This window comes from Copidosoma floridanum, unplaced genomic scaffold, assembly GCF_036245765.1.
Source record: "Copidosoma floridanum isolate Cflo_tuat_1 unplaced genomic scaffold, Cflo_Japanese_pri ptg000012l, whole genome shotgun sequence".
Lineage (NCBI taxonomy): Eukaryota > Metazoa > Arthropoda > Insecta > Hymenoptera > Encyrtidae > Copidosoma > Copidosoma floridanum.
This window is the reverse complement of record NW_028321889.1, coordinates 1,180,713-1,198,737: the sequence shown is the minus strand read 5'-3', so window position 1 is coordinate 1,198,737 and position 18,025 is coordinate 1,180,713. Positions and strand designations below refer to the sequence as shown.

Sequence of the window (18,025 nt, the reverse complement as noted above, 5' to 3'; positions counted from 1 at the left end):
AATATACATATATGCCTACCATTTGCTATACTACATTTATACGTTTATTGTATCGTACACACGAGCATGTACATGTTGTACGTCAGGCATGAATAATAAACGTTGACCATTTCATTTAAGGATTGCATATAATACATAGTAAAACGAATTGTTAACTTATTGCGCTTCGAGTGAGAAAACACAGAGGGTCACTGTATTTATCTGCGAATCGGGTGTATACACATAATACTTGTAAGAAAGAGAACGGGGAGATGAGAGAGAGTATTCGCCGACTGCCAACAAAAGTTTCGTCGTACAAACGACTCGCGTACACCCGACCCTGAGGCGCATCAGAAACTGCAGGGCGATTTGTCGTTATTATTTACCCGAGAGCTCGCGGACTTGGATTAATAGTAGGACTGCTCACTATGGCTATTAATACCGGCAAGATATACACACGAGCTTCGATCGGGTAAACGTATCAACGCTGGGTGGAAAAACTTTGCTTGACAAAACTAAAAGTAATGATAATAATAATAATAATAATAATAATAATAATAACTTCATTCCGTGGCTGGCATTATTTTTCATCTGTACATAATATATCTTTTTGGGAAAAGTACAAAAAATTACGCCGATTTATCCACCAGCCAATATAATATATGTTGTTCAATCGTAAACCTTACTGTGTTTATTTAAAATAAATCTTCCAACGGTGTAAGACACAAGTAGTCCATTATTGAGACATCCCAAAAGACTGTACGTACGTAGGTATACATTTTTTTTTCACTTATAATCACGGATTAGCGCGAAATCGGCATCCGATCTCTGTGCGTCTTTTCTCCGACACGCCTATATGATAGGCGCGGGTGCCATAATGTCCGTGCAAAGCGCTCGATTCCGTCTGACGTTCACACGAGGGTAGTGGGTTAAGCGCTCGATTATCGAGGTGGTGTGGCTGGTGCGCCGAGAGAGAGAGAGCCGCAGAGGCTGTATATACACGTAGCCGAACCAAAAGGCGGGCGGAAACGAGGAGCGCGAGACTCGCTCGTGGGAGTCGCTCTGCTGGCACGGAAGACGGCGCACCTCGCGGTCCATCAGGGTTTTTCTCGCACTCGTCGTCGGCCGTCCCAGTGCGAGGTGAGTCTCGTTAAATAGGTATTACCACAACACACGCGTAAGTACTTGCACCCTTTTTCTTTTTCCATTTGTACCCGCTCCGCGCGCGGGGGTATCGGTATGACGATCGGCGACCGGCAGATATAGATGCGTGCCGCCAAATGAGTTTTGACAAGCAATATTCGGCCATCGTGACATATACAGTGACCAAAGTGCAAAGGGCGACCAACTCGTATCGCCCCTCGCGATTCACAGCGAAATCGGTACACATGATGGATCGGTTGACACGATATGACACTTGGAATTCATCCTCCGTTCGACCCTTGTATACCTATAACATTTGTGCACGGGTGCGCGCGTGTGTGTGTTTATACAGCACCGGGATCTGGTGAAAAGCTTCGCTCGCGTTCGGCTCTTCTGAAATAAATTGTGCCCGCGCCGCTCCACTTACCCATTTCGCGCGACTTTTACATTTCTCCGGCTATTTTTAATTTACTCATCGGCCGGCTATAATGTACACACGCTCGCCCTCTTTTTTTTTCTTCCTTGCGTCCCAGACGAAAAGCTGTCCGATGGCCATTTACTTTTCGTTGATCAGGTTGTCGTTGAATCTGACAAATCGACGTTTGTTTCATGGTGCATTATGTAATTCAATATTTTACCGATCTCTTACTCATCACCGGTTTGCACTTGGACCGATTGGAATAACGCTATGAGAAGAGGGGATATGGATAACGATGGTACGGGAAGGAACGAAACATATATATATATTTCAACGGGATCGACGCGCCGTGGCATAATAAAGTTTTGTCATCGATGCCCAACGAGAATCGAGACAGCGTCTGTGCCTGCTAATTTTGGCGGCCCCGCTTTCTCGAGACGGACGCCCGTTTGTTAACTCGTTGCGTAATTGTCACCGGTATCTTTTATACCCTATTGTCCCACCTATGCGTTAGTTTTTCGTTACCTTTTTTTGTTTTTCCCTGTGGATTAGATTACAAGATTTCTTCATTACCATTGTAGCCCTTAAAACTGTGTGGGTCACGATTTTTTTTTTTTTTTTTTTTTTTCCTCTAAATCATCAATATTTGATTTGTATCTAAACAAATGGCGATATTCACTCCGTTGGGATTAAATTTATCCCATCGACTGGCAAAATTTTCGTATTATAATATCTTTTCAACCATCCAAATTTACCGATCAGTCGCGTTTGTACATCAAAAATCCAAGCGTAACCGATTAATGGGGACTTTCTACGTGCAATTGCGTTTGTCCATCCTGACCGAAGGTAGGAACTGATGACCACGAAGATAGATTATAGTAAGCAAAAATGTCTCCCGTACCGGGCCGATTGCGCGTAGTTTGGTGAAAAATCGGTAATTTCTTTTGTGGGGCGGTCTTCGGGTGGGATTTTTCGTTCTTGCCGTGGCGCGCGAAAGAATCGAGACTATTTTTAAGCCTGACCCAAATGCTCGTGTGTTCTTTCGAATCGAGAGTAGGAAGGGAGACGAGTCTGTGAAAACGTTGGCTCGGGGGCTGTAGGATTTTGGGATTCGCGAGGAATAACGCACGGGGTGTGTCGATGAACCCGAAAGCTGTCGAATAACGATGATTTGTAAAAAACAAAAAAAAAAAGGAGAGAGGCCGTAAAAATAAATTTACGCGTATTTTTGATTTGGCGGGCGAATCATCGCGAGGAAGTGATCGCTTGAGTTGCCGATTTGCAAATAGATCGCGGCGTCGGTACCAAAGTTCTCAGCGAAAACAGGAAGTGGCGCGTCTCCGTAAAATTTACCCTCGATATTGGACGCACATGTATGTATTCCGTCACTTTCGGACCGACGCGGATGCGACACTCCCTCCAACGCGTGTAAACACGACAGCTTGATAAATCTCCCACTCTGTTCGTAGTTCCTCCCTCGTTGTTGACAATAACTAGCGCATAACTTCACTTTTTGCCTTCGCGCTTCATTTAAGTTTGCAGTTATTACAGATTTGGGCAGAAATACCTACTTGTAGATTTTTTCAAATGACGATTTTTTGCTGAAAGTGTTACGAATCAAAAGTGCTAGGGATAAAATTTTTTTTTCAAATACTACTTGGAACACTGCTCAACAAAATTAAATATTTGGTATCAAATACTTCACGATAAACTTTGACGTATAAAACGTACTGCACTTGTCGAATGAAAAAAAAAACTTTGTTTTCAGTACTGTATATTGATGAAATAAATATTTTTAGCGAAAAAATGCTCTTTATGTAGAAAATAAAATTTCTTATGTTAAAAAATGTGCGAAACGATTGAGCCCGCGTCCAAATCGTTGTAACGATTGAATAACGGGAATCAACAAAAATGTTAATCATTAATAATGTCCCAATGTGTGCCGATACATTTTTCAAATTTCGCGCGTAACCAATCCGGTCTACGTAGTTGTTTCAATGAACAAGTCGTAGGGCACTTGCATATACTTTCGAGCCACACCCGATAAAAACCGAAATCCAAAGCTCATTGCTGCACGTACATATATTTGTACACAGAGAGGGAGGGCAGACAATGGCCAACCAAAAGTTCCGCGGATCCGATGACATTCAAGGGTGCACAGGAAAACTTGGCTGGGAGCTCTGACTCAAAAACTAAAAGCGTTCGCGTATCTTAAATAGCTCGTTTGCCGGCCTGTACGCATCGCTCGCCCCTTTTTTCCTCTCTCTCTCTCGAGAAGAAGAAGAAGAAGAATAATAAGCGACCGCCACCACCACCGGCATGGTGACACTGAACTGCGGCTTCCTCTCGTTGATGATGGTGTCACGAGCCGCGAGTAGGTACTAACACGGAATCCTACGAAATGAAAGGACCTTTTTTTTATTCTTTTTTCACAGCAGCTTATACACGCATGTTCCAACGGCAGTGCGTAATCGAAAAATACGAGCGTAGAATGGTACATGGATATGGGGCATAGTATACCTATAGAACAGTATTATGTTTAGCGGTGCTAAAAAAAGACGAGCCTCTCGCACGCGTCCCGAGAAAATATAATACACGCGCTTACAGCAGTACACCTATGGGCTATTTTTAACCGTCGATGCTGATAATTATTGCATTCGCGTAAAGGGATGAGAATCGTTTCAAGGGTTCATAATACCGTTGATTACAGAACTTGACATTTATATGAAATCCTCAACGAAATCAATATAGGAATCCCAGTGAAATCACTCGTAAATCCACGTAAATTGAAATGTAATCGAATGGTATCTCAATTCCTCTGGAATCAATACTCAAGTACGTTGTAAATTTGATTAAAGTATAAGAGTAAAGATTAAAGTAAATTTAATTGTGATTCTTATGACTTGAAGCAGTAAAAAAATAACAACAATGATAAATACACCTCATAAGTGAAGAAATTTGAACGAGATGGTCAACAGTTTTTTTTTTTTTTTTTTTTTTAAATTACTTCATGCCACGAGTAACCAACCCCGCGATCGTTATGGTAATTTTTCCGCTGTTTCCCCAAAAATACAAGGGACCATTTAATTATAGCTAGATGATCGGACACACAAGTGTTGCCCAACGAGTACCAAGCGACAATAAACCATCGGGGCCGCGAATTCTCTCGAGCGCTCGGCATTGTTTTCGGCAAATAAGCACTTGATTAAATCATTGCGGGTAGTCAGTCGAAAAGTTAACGGATTAATTAACGAGCCTCCGAAAGGCCGAGGTTTTATTAGATTTTCGCGTGTACAGGTGAGCGCGCGCCAATTGTACGAATTTAATCGCTCTAATCGTCCGCGAACGAGTTTGCAACGACCGAAGATAGTCGTCCCTAGCCGGTGCCCGGTGCTTGACGACCCATCGATCTGTCGGGGGTAAATTTAGCACTTGATGCTCTTTTGAAAGTTCGCGCGGTGCGTAGCGCATCATTGTTCTACATCCCGTTGGAAAACATTCAAAAATCTGAAATACCTTCGGTACGGCGTGGTAAATCTTTTTCATCGGGCCATTCGGTTTTTGAGTGTTGAAGTTACTGTAATGCATTACTACTGCGGATCAGGTGAAATATGACTAGCCAAGTTCGCAATTGGACATCGTGGAAAATTTATGAACAAATATTTTACGCGAACAATCGGAATATGGGAGGATGTTATTTATCGCTTGCAGATTTTCTTATAAATTATTTGCTTTGCATTTCCAACCGAAAACGTAAGCGTCTTTTAAAAATTAATAGCTCACTAGTAGCTCACGATACGATATTTTCAAAAGTTTCTTCGATTTATTCACACCTAAATCATCTATAATGTAAAAAAAATGTTATCATCAATGTTCATTTAAATTTTATAATTTACATTGTCACTGATATCCATTATCGATATGACATTTTACAGCTTTAATGTATGATTGCCCCTTACGAAGTATAATGAGATTCTGATGTGCAAATACATAAAAAAAATTTTGTTGAACAGATTAGTAATTTTGTAAGGATTTAAATAAGTGATAAAGAAAACTCTAATATTCATTTGGAATGAAAATTATTTATGCAAAATCATAAAAATTCTTAATTGTATTTTTTTTTGTAAAAAGCATGACATTCCTCATTTGACATCGATGCTTGCCTGTGATTATTTTTACTCGGTACTTTCTTTAAATATTTTCAAACTCCATGTTAATATAATAACCCAAAGTAATTATAATGACCCTAGTAGGGCAACGTCTATTTTGATATTGAAAATTTTGTTCAAAAATGTAATAAAAACCATTATGTCGATAATAAAGTACACCTTGCACACGTATAGGTGATAATGTAAAATAAATGAAAACTACTATGCTCGGAAATGTTAGTTTTCAGCGCAATCGCAATTTCCCATCCTCCACTTGCACAACAAAGCCACAAAAGCGTCGAATCGCTCTCTTTGCCTATACTGCACATTGCCGTGTTGTATTTTAAAAACGGTCATTTCGCTACAACCATACAAGTACGCGCGCGTCCCAGAGTAAATCAGTTACGCCCAAATAATATTCCCCGCGAAACGGCAGTTGTCCCAATTTGTCAGTGGGTTCTCAAACTTCCCTGACAATTGACGAGCTCGAGACGCCTGACCTACAACCGCGTGTTATGACCACAGTACATAAATAATATTATATACGAGAGGTGTATACTTACCGCATACGAAATTGAAGCACTTCAGCCCTCCATACATCGGTTACTGGTAAAAGTATTTTTTACTTGAATCTGTCGTGTATAGCCGCACGCGCTGATCGAAAATCCATCTAGGGCTCACACGACTCGTAAAATTAATTTTAACTCATCGTGTCATACTTCATACTTGGATAGTTCTATTAGTAGCTTTGATTGTGCGTGCTTTTTTTTCTATGATGTGTATGAATTTTATTTAAATAGTACTCAAACGTAATTTTTAAAAAGAGCTTATGTAAAGTTAAATATTATTTCGATTTTCTTCGTTTTAAAATATATTTAATTTTTGGATTAATTTGTATTGATTTTTGAATCGTAAGCTAACTTGATTTAAAAATTTAAAATTTACATCTCATCACATCAAACGTTATTGGATGAATATTTTATTGATGTATTAGTCAATATTTTTCATTTTGCAAGTACCGCGAATAAAAATTATCCTCTGCTTAAAGACACACGCTAAATATGTAAGTATGACTTTTTTGTTCCAAGAAAAGAAGTAAATCAAAAAATTGTTTAAAAATTATGAGAATCACTTTGAGGACATTCAAACATAATATGCGTACGTACAATCCACCCAAATTTGAGCGAAAAATAAATACAACAAGAAACGAGAAGAGACGATTCGCTTGGACTCGCGGGCATTGAATCAGATTCGATCTATTTTCGTGAGCTTTTAGTCCGTTCCAGTTTTGGTCTTTCCTTACAAACGTGTATGAATATAATCATAGTCATCCGCGCACAGCCCATTTCATGTATACCTTCGGTTGCGTCTACGATTCACAAGCACAATCATACATCTGCAACTTCGCGCCTACTTGCTTCGCCTTTTGTAAGCATATATATATATATATATATATATATATATATATACGATGTATCTCATTATGATGAATCATTGACTAATGACGTTTGTCGTTATGACAGAAATTTTGTGTTGTTTCATAACAATCACTTTTATCGCAACATTAATGTGTAGATTATAGTTCACTGAGCCTATTCGTCAGTGTCATTGTTATTCTTATCTGTACTACTCATTCAAAACAAAAAGAAAAACAATAAATTACAAGACATTTTTATCGTAATGTGTAGCACCATCGGTGGAAATTTCTAATTGTCTTATAATACCCAGTAATTATCCCTGACCAATTAATACTTTATTTACTTTTTTTTTTTTTAAATACACAATGTTTATTTTGTGCACATTGCACAGCTTTTACAATTATAAGATTACATAGTTTGTAAGACCCAAAGTTGATGATGATTGTATTATTTATAAAAATTGTTTAAAAATATTTTTTTTTTTTTAATTCAACCGGTGCACCAAGTTTTTTCGGTATAAAAAAAACAATTCTCACATAAACTAGAAGGCACATTTTTTTTCTTTTTTTTTGCGATTCGATGGAAGGAAGAGGAAGTTGGCACTTTTGCTGCAATGTTTCATGTGTTCAATAATAAACTTTGAAAGCGACAAAGAAGAGATTATGAGTCAGATGTGATGAAAATTAATGTTGCGCGCACATCACCTGTACAGAAGTAACTTATTTCTTTTGGTCAATCTTACACTTTTAAGAAAATTCGAAGCATCTGGATGCTTGAGCTCATAAATCTGAATGATTTAAATGTCATATTTCAACAACGTTACGTATATGTTGAGACTTGGCATTCGAGTAGGCTAAATACCCAACGGTCAACTTGTTAGAAAATAATTTCCCTAATAAGATATGTGTATAGGTGTATCTACTTAAGGATAGAAAATTAATGTCGTTCTTCCCCGTTAGCGTTAATTTAGTTGCAAATTAATCTTTGAGTACTAAGTACTCTTGACTTATTAAATAATTATTTATGTTATACATAATTAATACCTTTAACGCATGTACCTGCATCATTTGATGAATATTTAATTATGTTATTATTGATTGTGATAAAGATATTTATTTTTAAATTAAAAAATTTCCTTATGATAATAATTACAAATATATACGTTTAACCTGTGATTTGATTGGTTTTAAATACATTGAAATTTATTTCAAAACTTATTAATAAGAGGGATTATTGGTATATTTCTCAAGACTTTCAAGCAGTGACGTTTTTAACGTGAATGTCGACACACCGGTACTTAAAAATAGGAAAACCCCCACGTCATAACTTTTGGTAGTTACTCAGTAAATTTATATTTATTTTGCGTTTGAAAAAGCAAATGAGTCAATGCTTATGCGTTGTTTACGAATAATTTTCTATTTTTTAATGCATCAATCAGTGATAAAAAAGAAAAAAAAAAAACATTGAAGCATAAAAAAAAAGACTAATAATAATAAAGAAAACGATAATCGTAAAAATAACATTAATAATATCGAAACCAATGATGATGATAATAATGGTAATGACCTCTTTCTGTCCGCAGTTAGTGCACTAGCGACAGAAAATAAAGTTGGGTATTTTAAAGACATTTATGAAAATGTGTCGTGAGACCAGATGGATGGAAAATATTCGTACACTGTGAAAGAAAAAAAAAAAAAAAAAAAAAAAAAAGAAAAAAAAAATGTACAAATAAGGAACAATGTGGTTGCAAGGTGAAGTAACGGGTAATATTTTTTGATTACAGAAAGTAAAAATCGTGAGAGAGGAGTCCGGTCGATCGAAGGTCAACACTCGTGGCAAGAGAAAACAAAAGACATCGGGATGCCGAGGCCTATCCTGAGCAGGCCGCGTACGCGCGTCTACGGGTGCAACTACGACAAGGGCGAGTCGTACTACAAGCCGACGATCGAGAACTTGGACAGGAAGTACAGCGGGCGCCCGCTCTTCGCCGAGCCGCGCAACTCGCTCGCCGACGAGATAGCCGCGCGACGTAGCGACATCGGTAACGTCTTCAGTCGTTTTCCCAAGTGGTTTTAAACAAAAACAACCCCATCACTTCTCCCCCCCACTTACCTTCACTCCATGTGAATTTTCACCAATTGTTTTTTTTTTTTTTTCACTATCCAGATGAATACACGCACACTTTGTTCATTTCACTCCTTTGATCTGCAACTGTTTTGATGTTGTTGTTGTTGTTGTTTTTTTTTTTTTTTTTTTTTCTCCTTGTCTATACCAGTGCGTGTGTATTTTATTACTTTAATATCGCCTTTGACTTTTTGAAATTTTTCTCCTTGCCCGCACTTTTATTATTTGTTCAAATTTTTTTGCATTTCGTTTGTTTCTTTGAACGATTTCGTGGTGGATCTGTTGAAAAAAAAAAAATCTGTTAAAAGCATAAAAGTAGCACGTCTCGAGAGCTTCAAACGTATGTTTACAACGTTGTCACAGATTTTAAATTTCTCCTTCATTTACCGATGCAACAACAATATTGACCAACTGGGAAATGCGATTGAAATTTATGTAGAATTGAAAAAAAAAAAAAAAAAAAGTTTTTTTCTTTTTTAAACACCTTGAAATCACGTCCAGACAGAGTGTTAAGTGTTTTCCCAAACAAAAAATATACCTGCGTGTGTTTACAATCCTTTTGTTCGTTTGGCCACTTTGATGCGCCGATTGGATCTTCATGTCTATGGAAAATATTGTGCATCCTGTTATTACTATTACTGATGTTAATATTATTATGATACCTTTTTGTGCGTTCGTGACCTGTTGTGTATGCACGGTCCACACCACGTTTGTCCATACTCATTGTAATTGATACTTTATTGGTTGAATAAATGGTTTCCTTATTTTCTAAAAAATAATTATTAGGAAGCATGAGTTTGTCACCGTAAATTTTTTTTTTCTTTTTTCTTAATTGATTGTTCATATATTATATGCCTTGGAATTTTTTTACTTTGTTGAATTTACTTTTTTTCCTATATTCTTTCTTCACAAGTATCACATTTATTTTCTCTCTTTTTCCTTGTATTGCACACACACTTGGACGTACATCGTTTATTCATTATGATACGGTAGTATGAAATAATACATTATTTTTTTTGTTTTTGTTATCGCTGTTGTTTTATCGGTTTTGATACGGCGATTTAATTTTTATTCTAAAAAGTGGAAAAAAAATCACATTTATAAACACAATGATGTTTCTCATTGAACAAACAGATGGAGAATAGGAGTAAGATGAGTATATAGGAACTCAGAAATTTTTTTTTTTTTAATTTTTGATGACCGACGAGTTTTTCGATTCAAACAAATTAAGTTGTAATAAATTAGTAATTTGCATCTACGGCAAAATCATTACTTTTATAAAAAGCACAAAAAAAAATACAATCTGAAAATTCGTAGTGTATTAATTTACCTATACTTTGTTTATTCTTCATTCATAGCTTATTATTAACACCGAACTAGTTCTTAAAAGTAAAAACTGTTTTTTAACCATTTTTGGGGCTAAGAAAGTATTTTCAAGCTCTTGCAAAAGAGTTTGGCAGTAAAAAATTTGTTTTTCATTTAAATCTACAAGTATTGAGCATAAAAGTTTTCTTAAAAACTGGAATATCTAATTGCAAAGGGGTTTTGTAAATTGTCACACAGGACACATAATTGTATGAAACATCGATTCGTAATGTCATCGCAAAAAGTCAATTGTTCCTACAAAAGTTATTAGTAAAATTGACAGGCTTTTTTTCACCGACGCAATCTGTTACATACAACAAAAAAGTTACTCCAAATATATTGTTTGATAAATTATACTAAGTATTATTAAATTATGTTATAAATTGCTGAAAAAACAACTTTAATCATGAAGATTATAAATTTCCAAAAATTGTCATCTGGTCGAGAAACACAAAGCCCCGCACTTTCTCGTAACACACGTTGTGTAGGACGACAAAAATATATACTTTGAGCCGTTTATAAGTTGGGGCGATGGCCTATCGCTGATGGCCTTGAACTACTTTTCTAATGTGCCGAGAAAACGTAGTGAAGGTTATTTCCGCAAAAGTGGAGTGTAGGCGTACGGCCCCAGCGTCTCATTATACTTTGCAACAGATTACTCGTAGCATAACAATTTGAAAATTCCAACCAATTTTTTAAATTTACATAAAAATAGTTTTGAAGCCTGGTAATTAATAAACAAACAAACAAACAAACAAATGTAGTTTTCTGAGGTAACTGTATTTGAATTGGTATTTGGTACCTATTACAGTTAACAAGCAATACAAGTGAAACAGTAAAGATTAGGTAGTACAAAAAAAATTCCATAACGTAGAATGCTACATTATTCATACAATTTTTTTTAAAGAGATGATTTCCCGAAAATTTTAAAAATAAGTAATCAGTAAATCTTAATTAATTTAGTTGTGCTTTTTTCGTTTTTACAGCAATAATTTTCACATAAAATACAATATTTTACAAATTAATCATTGTACATCTTTATTTTAATTAATTCAGTTATTTCTATAAGTTATTTAATAACATTTCTCAAAGCATAATCCTATAAAAGTAAAATGTAATATAATTGTTTTCACAAAACTAAGTATGGATGTAGTAAAAAAAAAAGTTTGATATGCTCAATTATTATAAAACAACTTACTAAATTATTTAAAATTATTAAATTTAGTAGCAATTTATTTGTAGTAAGTATTCGATCAAGGTATCAATAAAATTTATCCATCAAATTTGGGGTGCCTCGGAATTTTCTATCAATTTATACATTGTACGAAACATAAAATCAGATTTTCGTACATCATTTTGTAGGGCTACGTTATTTTAACTGTAGAGATTTTTCTAGTTTATAAATCTTTCTGAATAAATAAACTAAAAAACGTTAGGTGTAATTTTCATCTTAAAAAAAATGTTTTTCACGTTTAAGTTACGTGATAAGCAAACAAGAAATAAAGTATTGTTAAATTAACAAATATTAATTCATTAATAATCAGCTTTCTATACTTTCTAACATTGTAAGTACACTAACGATTTTGTTAAGGCTTATGAACGCTACTTTGAGTAGCTCAAATGACACTACACATGCATATATATTGTATATCCAAGTAACACACGTATTTCCTTTACACTTGAATAATCTGTAGACGATTCAACGTGATATCAAGGTTTTGGTGATAAAAATAACTAGTTTGTAAATTGTCAAAGCATTCACATTCATTGGCACGTAATACATACGTAACTCAATTGGAGCTCACAATATAAATTTCGTAGCTAAAAGCCATGAGGCCCAGACCATCTGGCATAATTCATCATATTTAACGAGACAAGCTGAAAATACCCCCCCGAGTCTATCTCCAACCTTACCCCTAGCATTTTTTTTTTTTTTTTTGTTTTTTTCAATAATTGAGATTTGCGTCGCGCGAGCACTTGCTTTTTTCAATAAATGCTTTTACATATGTACACAGTACCAGACTTGTTATCAAATGTGTAATGTGCAATTGATTTATGGTGAAAAAAAAAAAAAAAAAAAAAAGTTTTCCCAATATCGTACCGCGAATGGCGACGCATGAGAAAGAGAAGAAACGCTCCTTTCGTACGAGCCCCTTTGAAATAAACCACGCGCTTACTTACTTAAGCCCAGTAGGGGGAGGGTGGGGGAAAAAAGAAAGAAAAAAGAAAGAAAAAAAGAAAGACGCTAAAACGCGGCAAACACGGTCCTCCGCTCCCCTCCTGTTCCAGGAACGCGCGACCTCGCGGGCTCCCGCACCTTCGACCTCGACTTCGAGCCGGCCCCGACAAAGCGCCACCCGGTTCCCCTGCTCCCCGAAGACGAGGACTTTGTGTTCGACGTCCGCGGGCAGAAGACCTCCCGCGGCGGTGCGGCGCGCCGGCTCGGCGAGAGCCTGGAAAGGGAGTTCCTTGGCAAGGAGTCGGGCCACCTCCGGCGCGCGGACCAGCTGCTCGAGGAGTTCCGCCAGCCAACGGCCAAGTGGACGAGGCTCACCGGGGACGAGGACGGGGCTGGTGGGAGCGGCGCGGCTGCCGACCGGGCGCGCAAGAGCAAGGCCCGGCTGAGCGACCTCGAGCACGAGATGGAGGAGATGGCCGAGAAGCAGGCGCGCCGGGAGAAGAGGGCCGCGGCGCTTAGGGCCTTAGTCAGCGAGACCGCGGCCATGGGGGATGACGTGACCTCGTCTGTGCAGTCGGTCCACCAGAAGGTGCACCGCTCCGAGAAGACCGAGAAACACGTCTCCTTTTAGGAGGCCTTTTTTCCACCTTCCCTTTTTTTTCTTTTTTTTCTTTTTTTTTTTTTTCCTTTTTCCTTTTTCCCCCCCATCCGATTGTCGCGAATCGCCTCCGTGTGTCTTGTGTACTCGCAAACAAAGGATTAAACACGCGCTTATGGTTTCTAAAAGCAACTAGGTACACTATACATTGTAACATGTACACACTTTTGCCGATACGTCTTTTGCGAAAATCGGATGATACATCGCTTGGGCAGGTATACACAGTTTAGATTTTACTCCTGTTCATTTCAATCCTCATTTTACTTGTTTTTGAAAATTACAATTGTTCAAACGATATATACTTTCCTAATAATAGTCGCACATGTGTTTAACCTATTTTTGTATGATAACAGAGACAAAGTATTTTTGTACGAAAGTATGTTGTATGGTCTTATATCGTCGAACACGGAAAAATCGTATCCATATATTATGTTGTGATATGTTTTAATAAAAAAAAAAAAAAAAAAAATTACCATTATTATTATTATTGCCGTTTCACGATTATTAAGTTGTTTTTATCCTACTTCACGCTACACACACAATTGCACAACAAAAGCCATTTTCTCAACGGGTACATATCATTATTGTGTTGGGGTGGACCCATGATGTTTTTACTTAGCTGGTATCGAATCCATGCAGAGTTTACGATGTACCGATTAATTTTTTTTTTTTTTTTAATTTTTAATGTTCTTTTGTCTTGTGAAGAAAGAAAAAAACCATATATCGTTACGTTACGAGTATAGTTTAATCACAGTTTTAATTATCCTAACGCTGCAAAAATTGTCAAACGCAGCACAAAATATGTATGTGAACACGTGAATGTACGAGGTACGTCGATCCTAATATTTAATCCTTTATATTATCTACAATAAAAATCTCTTGAAAAATAATAAAAACAATGAAGCTACAAATCGACTGAAGTGAAAGCTTCGAAAAAAAAAAAAAAAAAAAAAAAAAAAAAAAAAAAAAAAAAACACTTTGTACTCGTGATAATTATTCAACACCCGATTATTATTTTCCTCCACTCCACGTATAATTTTATAAAATATCCCAGGCGTGGCACCTGAACCTTTGTCTGATATTATATACGTGGCTATCCAAGCATGCTGCAATATCCCCGAGTTCAACCAGCTTCGTGTGTTACACCATGCCTTCGTTCTACGACGCACAAGGTGAGTTTTTTTTTTTCTCGTACACTTGCGCATTATTATTATTATTTACTCATAAAAATCAAAAAACAACGTGTACTATTGCGCCATGCATGATTCCGAAAATATTTCCAGTACATGATATTATATACTACAAAGTACAACATTGCCCGATAAATTACCAATACACTAACAAAAAATACCACCAAAGCATCAATAATTTTGTTGTTATTTTTAAAAAAATTATAATTTGCAAAAGATGACGTTTGCTGGGGGATTCGAGCCCAGCATGTTTTGTACACGTAGTTCAATTTTAATATTTGAAAAATGACAAGACGCGTCGATTTCACCGCCACGTTGTGGATGTACCTACTATTTTAGGGTCGAGAAATTTAGCAGGACGCGACGACATCTACGACGACCTCGATTACAATTATGGCCGTGGAGAGGCGGACGATACGTTTGAAGACGAGTTCGTTACGAACCAGAGGCGCGTCAAGGATCGCGCCACCGCGGCTTTCGAGGAGGACATGGCCGAATTGCGTCGCAAGAGACGAGACGTGCAGGTTACTGTCATTATTATTAATCTTGGTTTTTTTTTTTTCATTATTATGGATAAAAAAATATTATCTCGATGTCCTTTGAAGCCTTGCAATCACCTCAAAACCACATGGTGTCGAACAAGATACTTTGCGAAACTGTGTAAAATTGTACATATAAAAACATGCAAAGTACATTTAGTGTCGATTGCACGTAATTTTTGGCTTGACTATTGTTTTTCCATCCAACGAGTATTACTCGAAAGCTCTTTTTGCACAACTATAACAATATTTCACACGCTTTCAACTTCTGATCCAACAATTTTATGCACAAAAAGTTTTCAATGTACGAGTTTACACAAACCAAAAAAACAGTATGTTACATCATTGAGTTTTTAAAATGTCCACTCTCTAAAACTACGACACTGAGAGAAAAAAAAAAAAAAAAAAAAAATTACCGTGCTAGAATGACAATACTGTTTGGTCGTCTGGAGACCTTTACTATTTGAACTATAATTTTTAATGTTGTCCAATATATATGGTAAAAATAAGAATGCCCAAAGTGAAAAGCCTCCAGATTACCATATTCCAGCGCAGTAATATTTGTTAGATTATTTCTCTCAGTGTGAGAGTTGAATCACCGATTATAAGTTTAAATGAACCAAACGCAGGGAGCGATTGTTCGGTGGTGAAAAAAAAAAAAAAGAAAAAAAAAAAATTGTTGAGCATAACGTTGAGGGAGCAATCGCTGATGCGTATTATATTGTTTTCCGATTGGCCTGCGGCAGGACCGGATGTTCGACATGATAGACCTGAACGCGGAGATCGAGAAGGCGAAGAGCACACTGGGTGCGGCCGACTCGATATTCCAGCGCCACGCGTTGCGCTTCGACAACGAGGTGGACGAGAACGACGAGAGCCTCACCCTGTCCCAGCGGATGGAGCGCGCCCGGAAAGTCGCCGCCCAGGAGGTGCCCGACCCAAAGCAGCCGGCCGTCAAGTGGATGAAGCTCGTGCCGGTCGAGCAGCCGGCCAACGGCGAGGCCCCAGCCCAACTCCAGAAGCCCAGGACTACGCTGGCCGACAACCCGTACGAGGGGCCCGAACCACCGCGCCGTAAACGCAGCTACTCCAAGCGCAAGAAGAGCGTCTCCTTCTAGATCTCGGAGCTTCGACTCATCCTGTCACTCCAAATTGTCGTTATTTGTTCGTTTTCGTTTCTTTTTTTTTTTTTTTCTTCTTTTCTTCGGTCACTAGGGCGAAATTCACCCGCACTTTCTCTCGATTTGGGACTACATTTTTGCTTGATGATGGTTTTTTTTTTTTTGGGGGGGGGGGTACTTGGCCGGTTTTCGCACTATTTCTCTCCGATACGTTGTGGTTTATTTTTCAAACGCTTTTCAACCGGTAATTTTTTAATACTTTTGGGCGTAATTTAAAAAGTTATGATGATAAAAAAATAAAATAAAATAAAATAAATAGACAAAGCAGAACTTACTAAACATCAAAGTGTCATCAATTGATGAGTTGTAAAGACAATCTTTGATGATTGATACTCGAAATATTTGCCCTATGACATAAAATTATGAAATCATGTATATTTTTTTTTTTTAATAGATAAAGCACAAATACTTTGAAAAAAACGTTGTTTTACCAAACGGTTGTCAATGTTTTTAATCGCTTGATGTGTTTATGATTAAATTAAATGTCAAACGTGATTCATCAATTATAATTTCAACTTGTTCTACAAATATTTAAATTTTATTAAAATTTTAATTACATTGTTTTCAAAATTAAAATCGATAAGGTTCTTAAATAAATTTTAAAAATAAGTTTTTAATTATAATCAATTATAAAAATTGGTGAGGATTTCATAAATAATAATTTTAAAAAAATGTCATTAAATAATTGTATTTTTGAAAATAATTATAAAAATTCTTGTTGCAATAACTATAACCCAATTGTCAATTGAGAAACTAATTTATTGAATGTTTTAGTAAAACTAAGAAAACTGAGAGACTAAACTGAATAAAGTTTTAAGCTAAAGTTTTATTTATCCTAGTAAAAATTTTAAAATTCGGAACAAAAATAAAAATATGACAAACTTAATTATTCAGTGCACAATTTATACATACATAATACTTTGAAAAATTTATTCACCATCTTTTCCATGAATATTTATTCAGTACTACGAAACTTTGCTTCATTTAATAAAATTATTTTTTTCACTCAAATCGTAGGATGTTTCTTAAAAGCATTTCTAATGTTTTTATATTTTACGTGCTTCATCTTTCATTAAAAAAATGCATTTAGATTAAGAAACATCTCTACATTTAAATAATAAACAAAATTACTATACCCCAAGAATTGTAATTTTTCATGATGGGTATTATCCACGGTTGTAAAAATTTACAAGAATCATCAATTTATTTTCAGATTCGTTTATCATAACTAAACATTTTAATTTGTTCGAAGCAACAATAAATTAAGTAGAAAAAAATCATTTCACAATATGTTTTTTAACATCAAATCAGAAAAAAATTACATTTATTCTACAAAAAATACTCAATTTAAAGTAGATGTATTTATTTCATGTGAAAGTTGTGAAACTGTTGTTAATCATTATAACATTATCGTTAAATATATTCTGTATTTAAAAATGTAAGCCATTTTTCTCAATAAAAATTGACGTTAGTTTATTACGTAATTTTAATATTTATTTCAATTTTTATACTTGTAGGTTACGTCTTTTTTAGATAGTCGAGAAAAAATACTATATTTTTTAAATCTCTCGTGTAACATTTATTATTCCATATTTTTTGTAATATTAATAAAAAAGATTTTATAGTTTTTTCGTAGTATTATTTTATCCGTAAAAGTTTAAGGCAGGCATTTTATTTAATAAT

At 36.1% G+C, this 18,025-nt stretch overlaps 2 protein-coding genes across 5 annotated transcripts; both read left to right on the top strand.

The window, feature by feature from the left end:
- Positions 1 to 1,012: 1,012 nt before the first annotated feature.
- On the top strand, positions 1,013 to 14,364 carry LOC106646585 (uncharacterized). 4 transcript variants are annotated; one of them, XM_014362636.3, is made up of 3 exons: positions 1,013 to 1,119; positions 8,890 to 9,147; positions 12,885 to 14,364. In XM_014362636.3, the coding sequence occupies exons 2-3, from the start codon at positions 8,967 to 8,969 to the stop codon at positions 13,403 to 13,405; spliced, it is 702 nt and encodes a 233-aa protein (XP_014218122.2). In that variant the 5' UTR covers positions 1,013 to 1,119; positions 8,890 to 8,966; the 3' UTR covers positions 13,406 to 14,364. The 4 variants fall into 4 exon arrangements, with proteins under 4 accessions (XP_014218122.2, XP_014218124.2, XP_014218123.2 ...); XM_014362638.3 differs by having other exon boundaries at positions 1,013 to 1,137; XM_014362637.3 differs by having other exon boundaries at positions 1,013 to 1,156.
- Positions 14,365 to 14,579: 215 nt separating this feature from the next.
- On the top strand, positions 14,580 to 16,450 carry LOC111643109 (uncharacterized). Its single transcript, XM_089590448.1, has 3 exons — positions 14,580 to 14,604; positions 14,962 to 15,146; positions 15,908 to 16,450. Exons 1-3 carry the CDS (start codon positions 14,580 to 14,582, stop codon positions 16,277 to 16,279), a joined length of 582 nt encoding a protein of 193 aa, XP_089446574.1. The 3' UTR covers positions 16,280 to 16,450.
- Positions 16,451 to 18,025: the final 1,575 nt, after the last annotated feature.

Bases quoted from the DNA above. Each gene is read 5' to 3' on its own strand.
- LOC106646585 (XM_014362636.3), top strand. From the start codon at position 8,967: ATGCCGAGGCCTATCCTGAGCAGGCCGCGTACGCGCGTCTACGGGTGC. The intron at 9,148-12,884 runs GTAACGTCTTCA...CTCCTGTTCCAG, and splicing joins CGCGCGACGTAGCGACATCG to GAACGCGCGACCTCGCGGGC.
- LOC111643109 (XM_089590448.1), top strand. From the start codon at position 14,580: ATGCCTTCGTTCTACGACGCACAAG. The intron at 14,605-14,961 runs GTGAGTTTTTTT...CTACTATTTTAG, and splicing joins TTCGTTCTACGACGCACAAG to GGTCGAGAAATTTAGCAGGA. The intron at 15,147-15,907 runs GTTACTGTCATT...GGCCTGCGGCAG, and splicing joins GCAAGAGACGAGACGTGCAG to GACCGGATGTTCGACATGAT.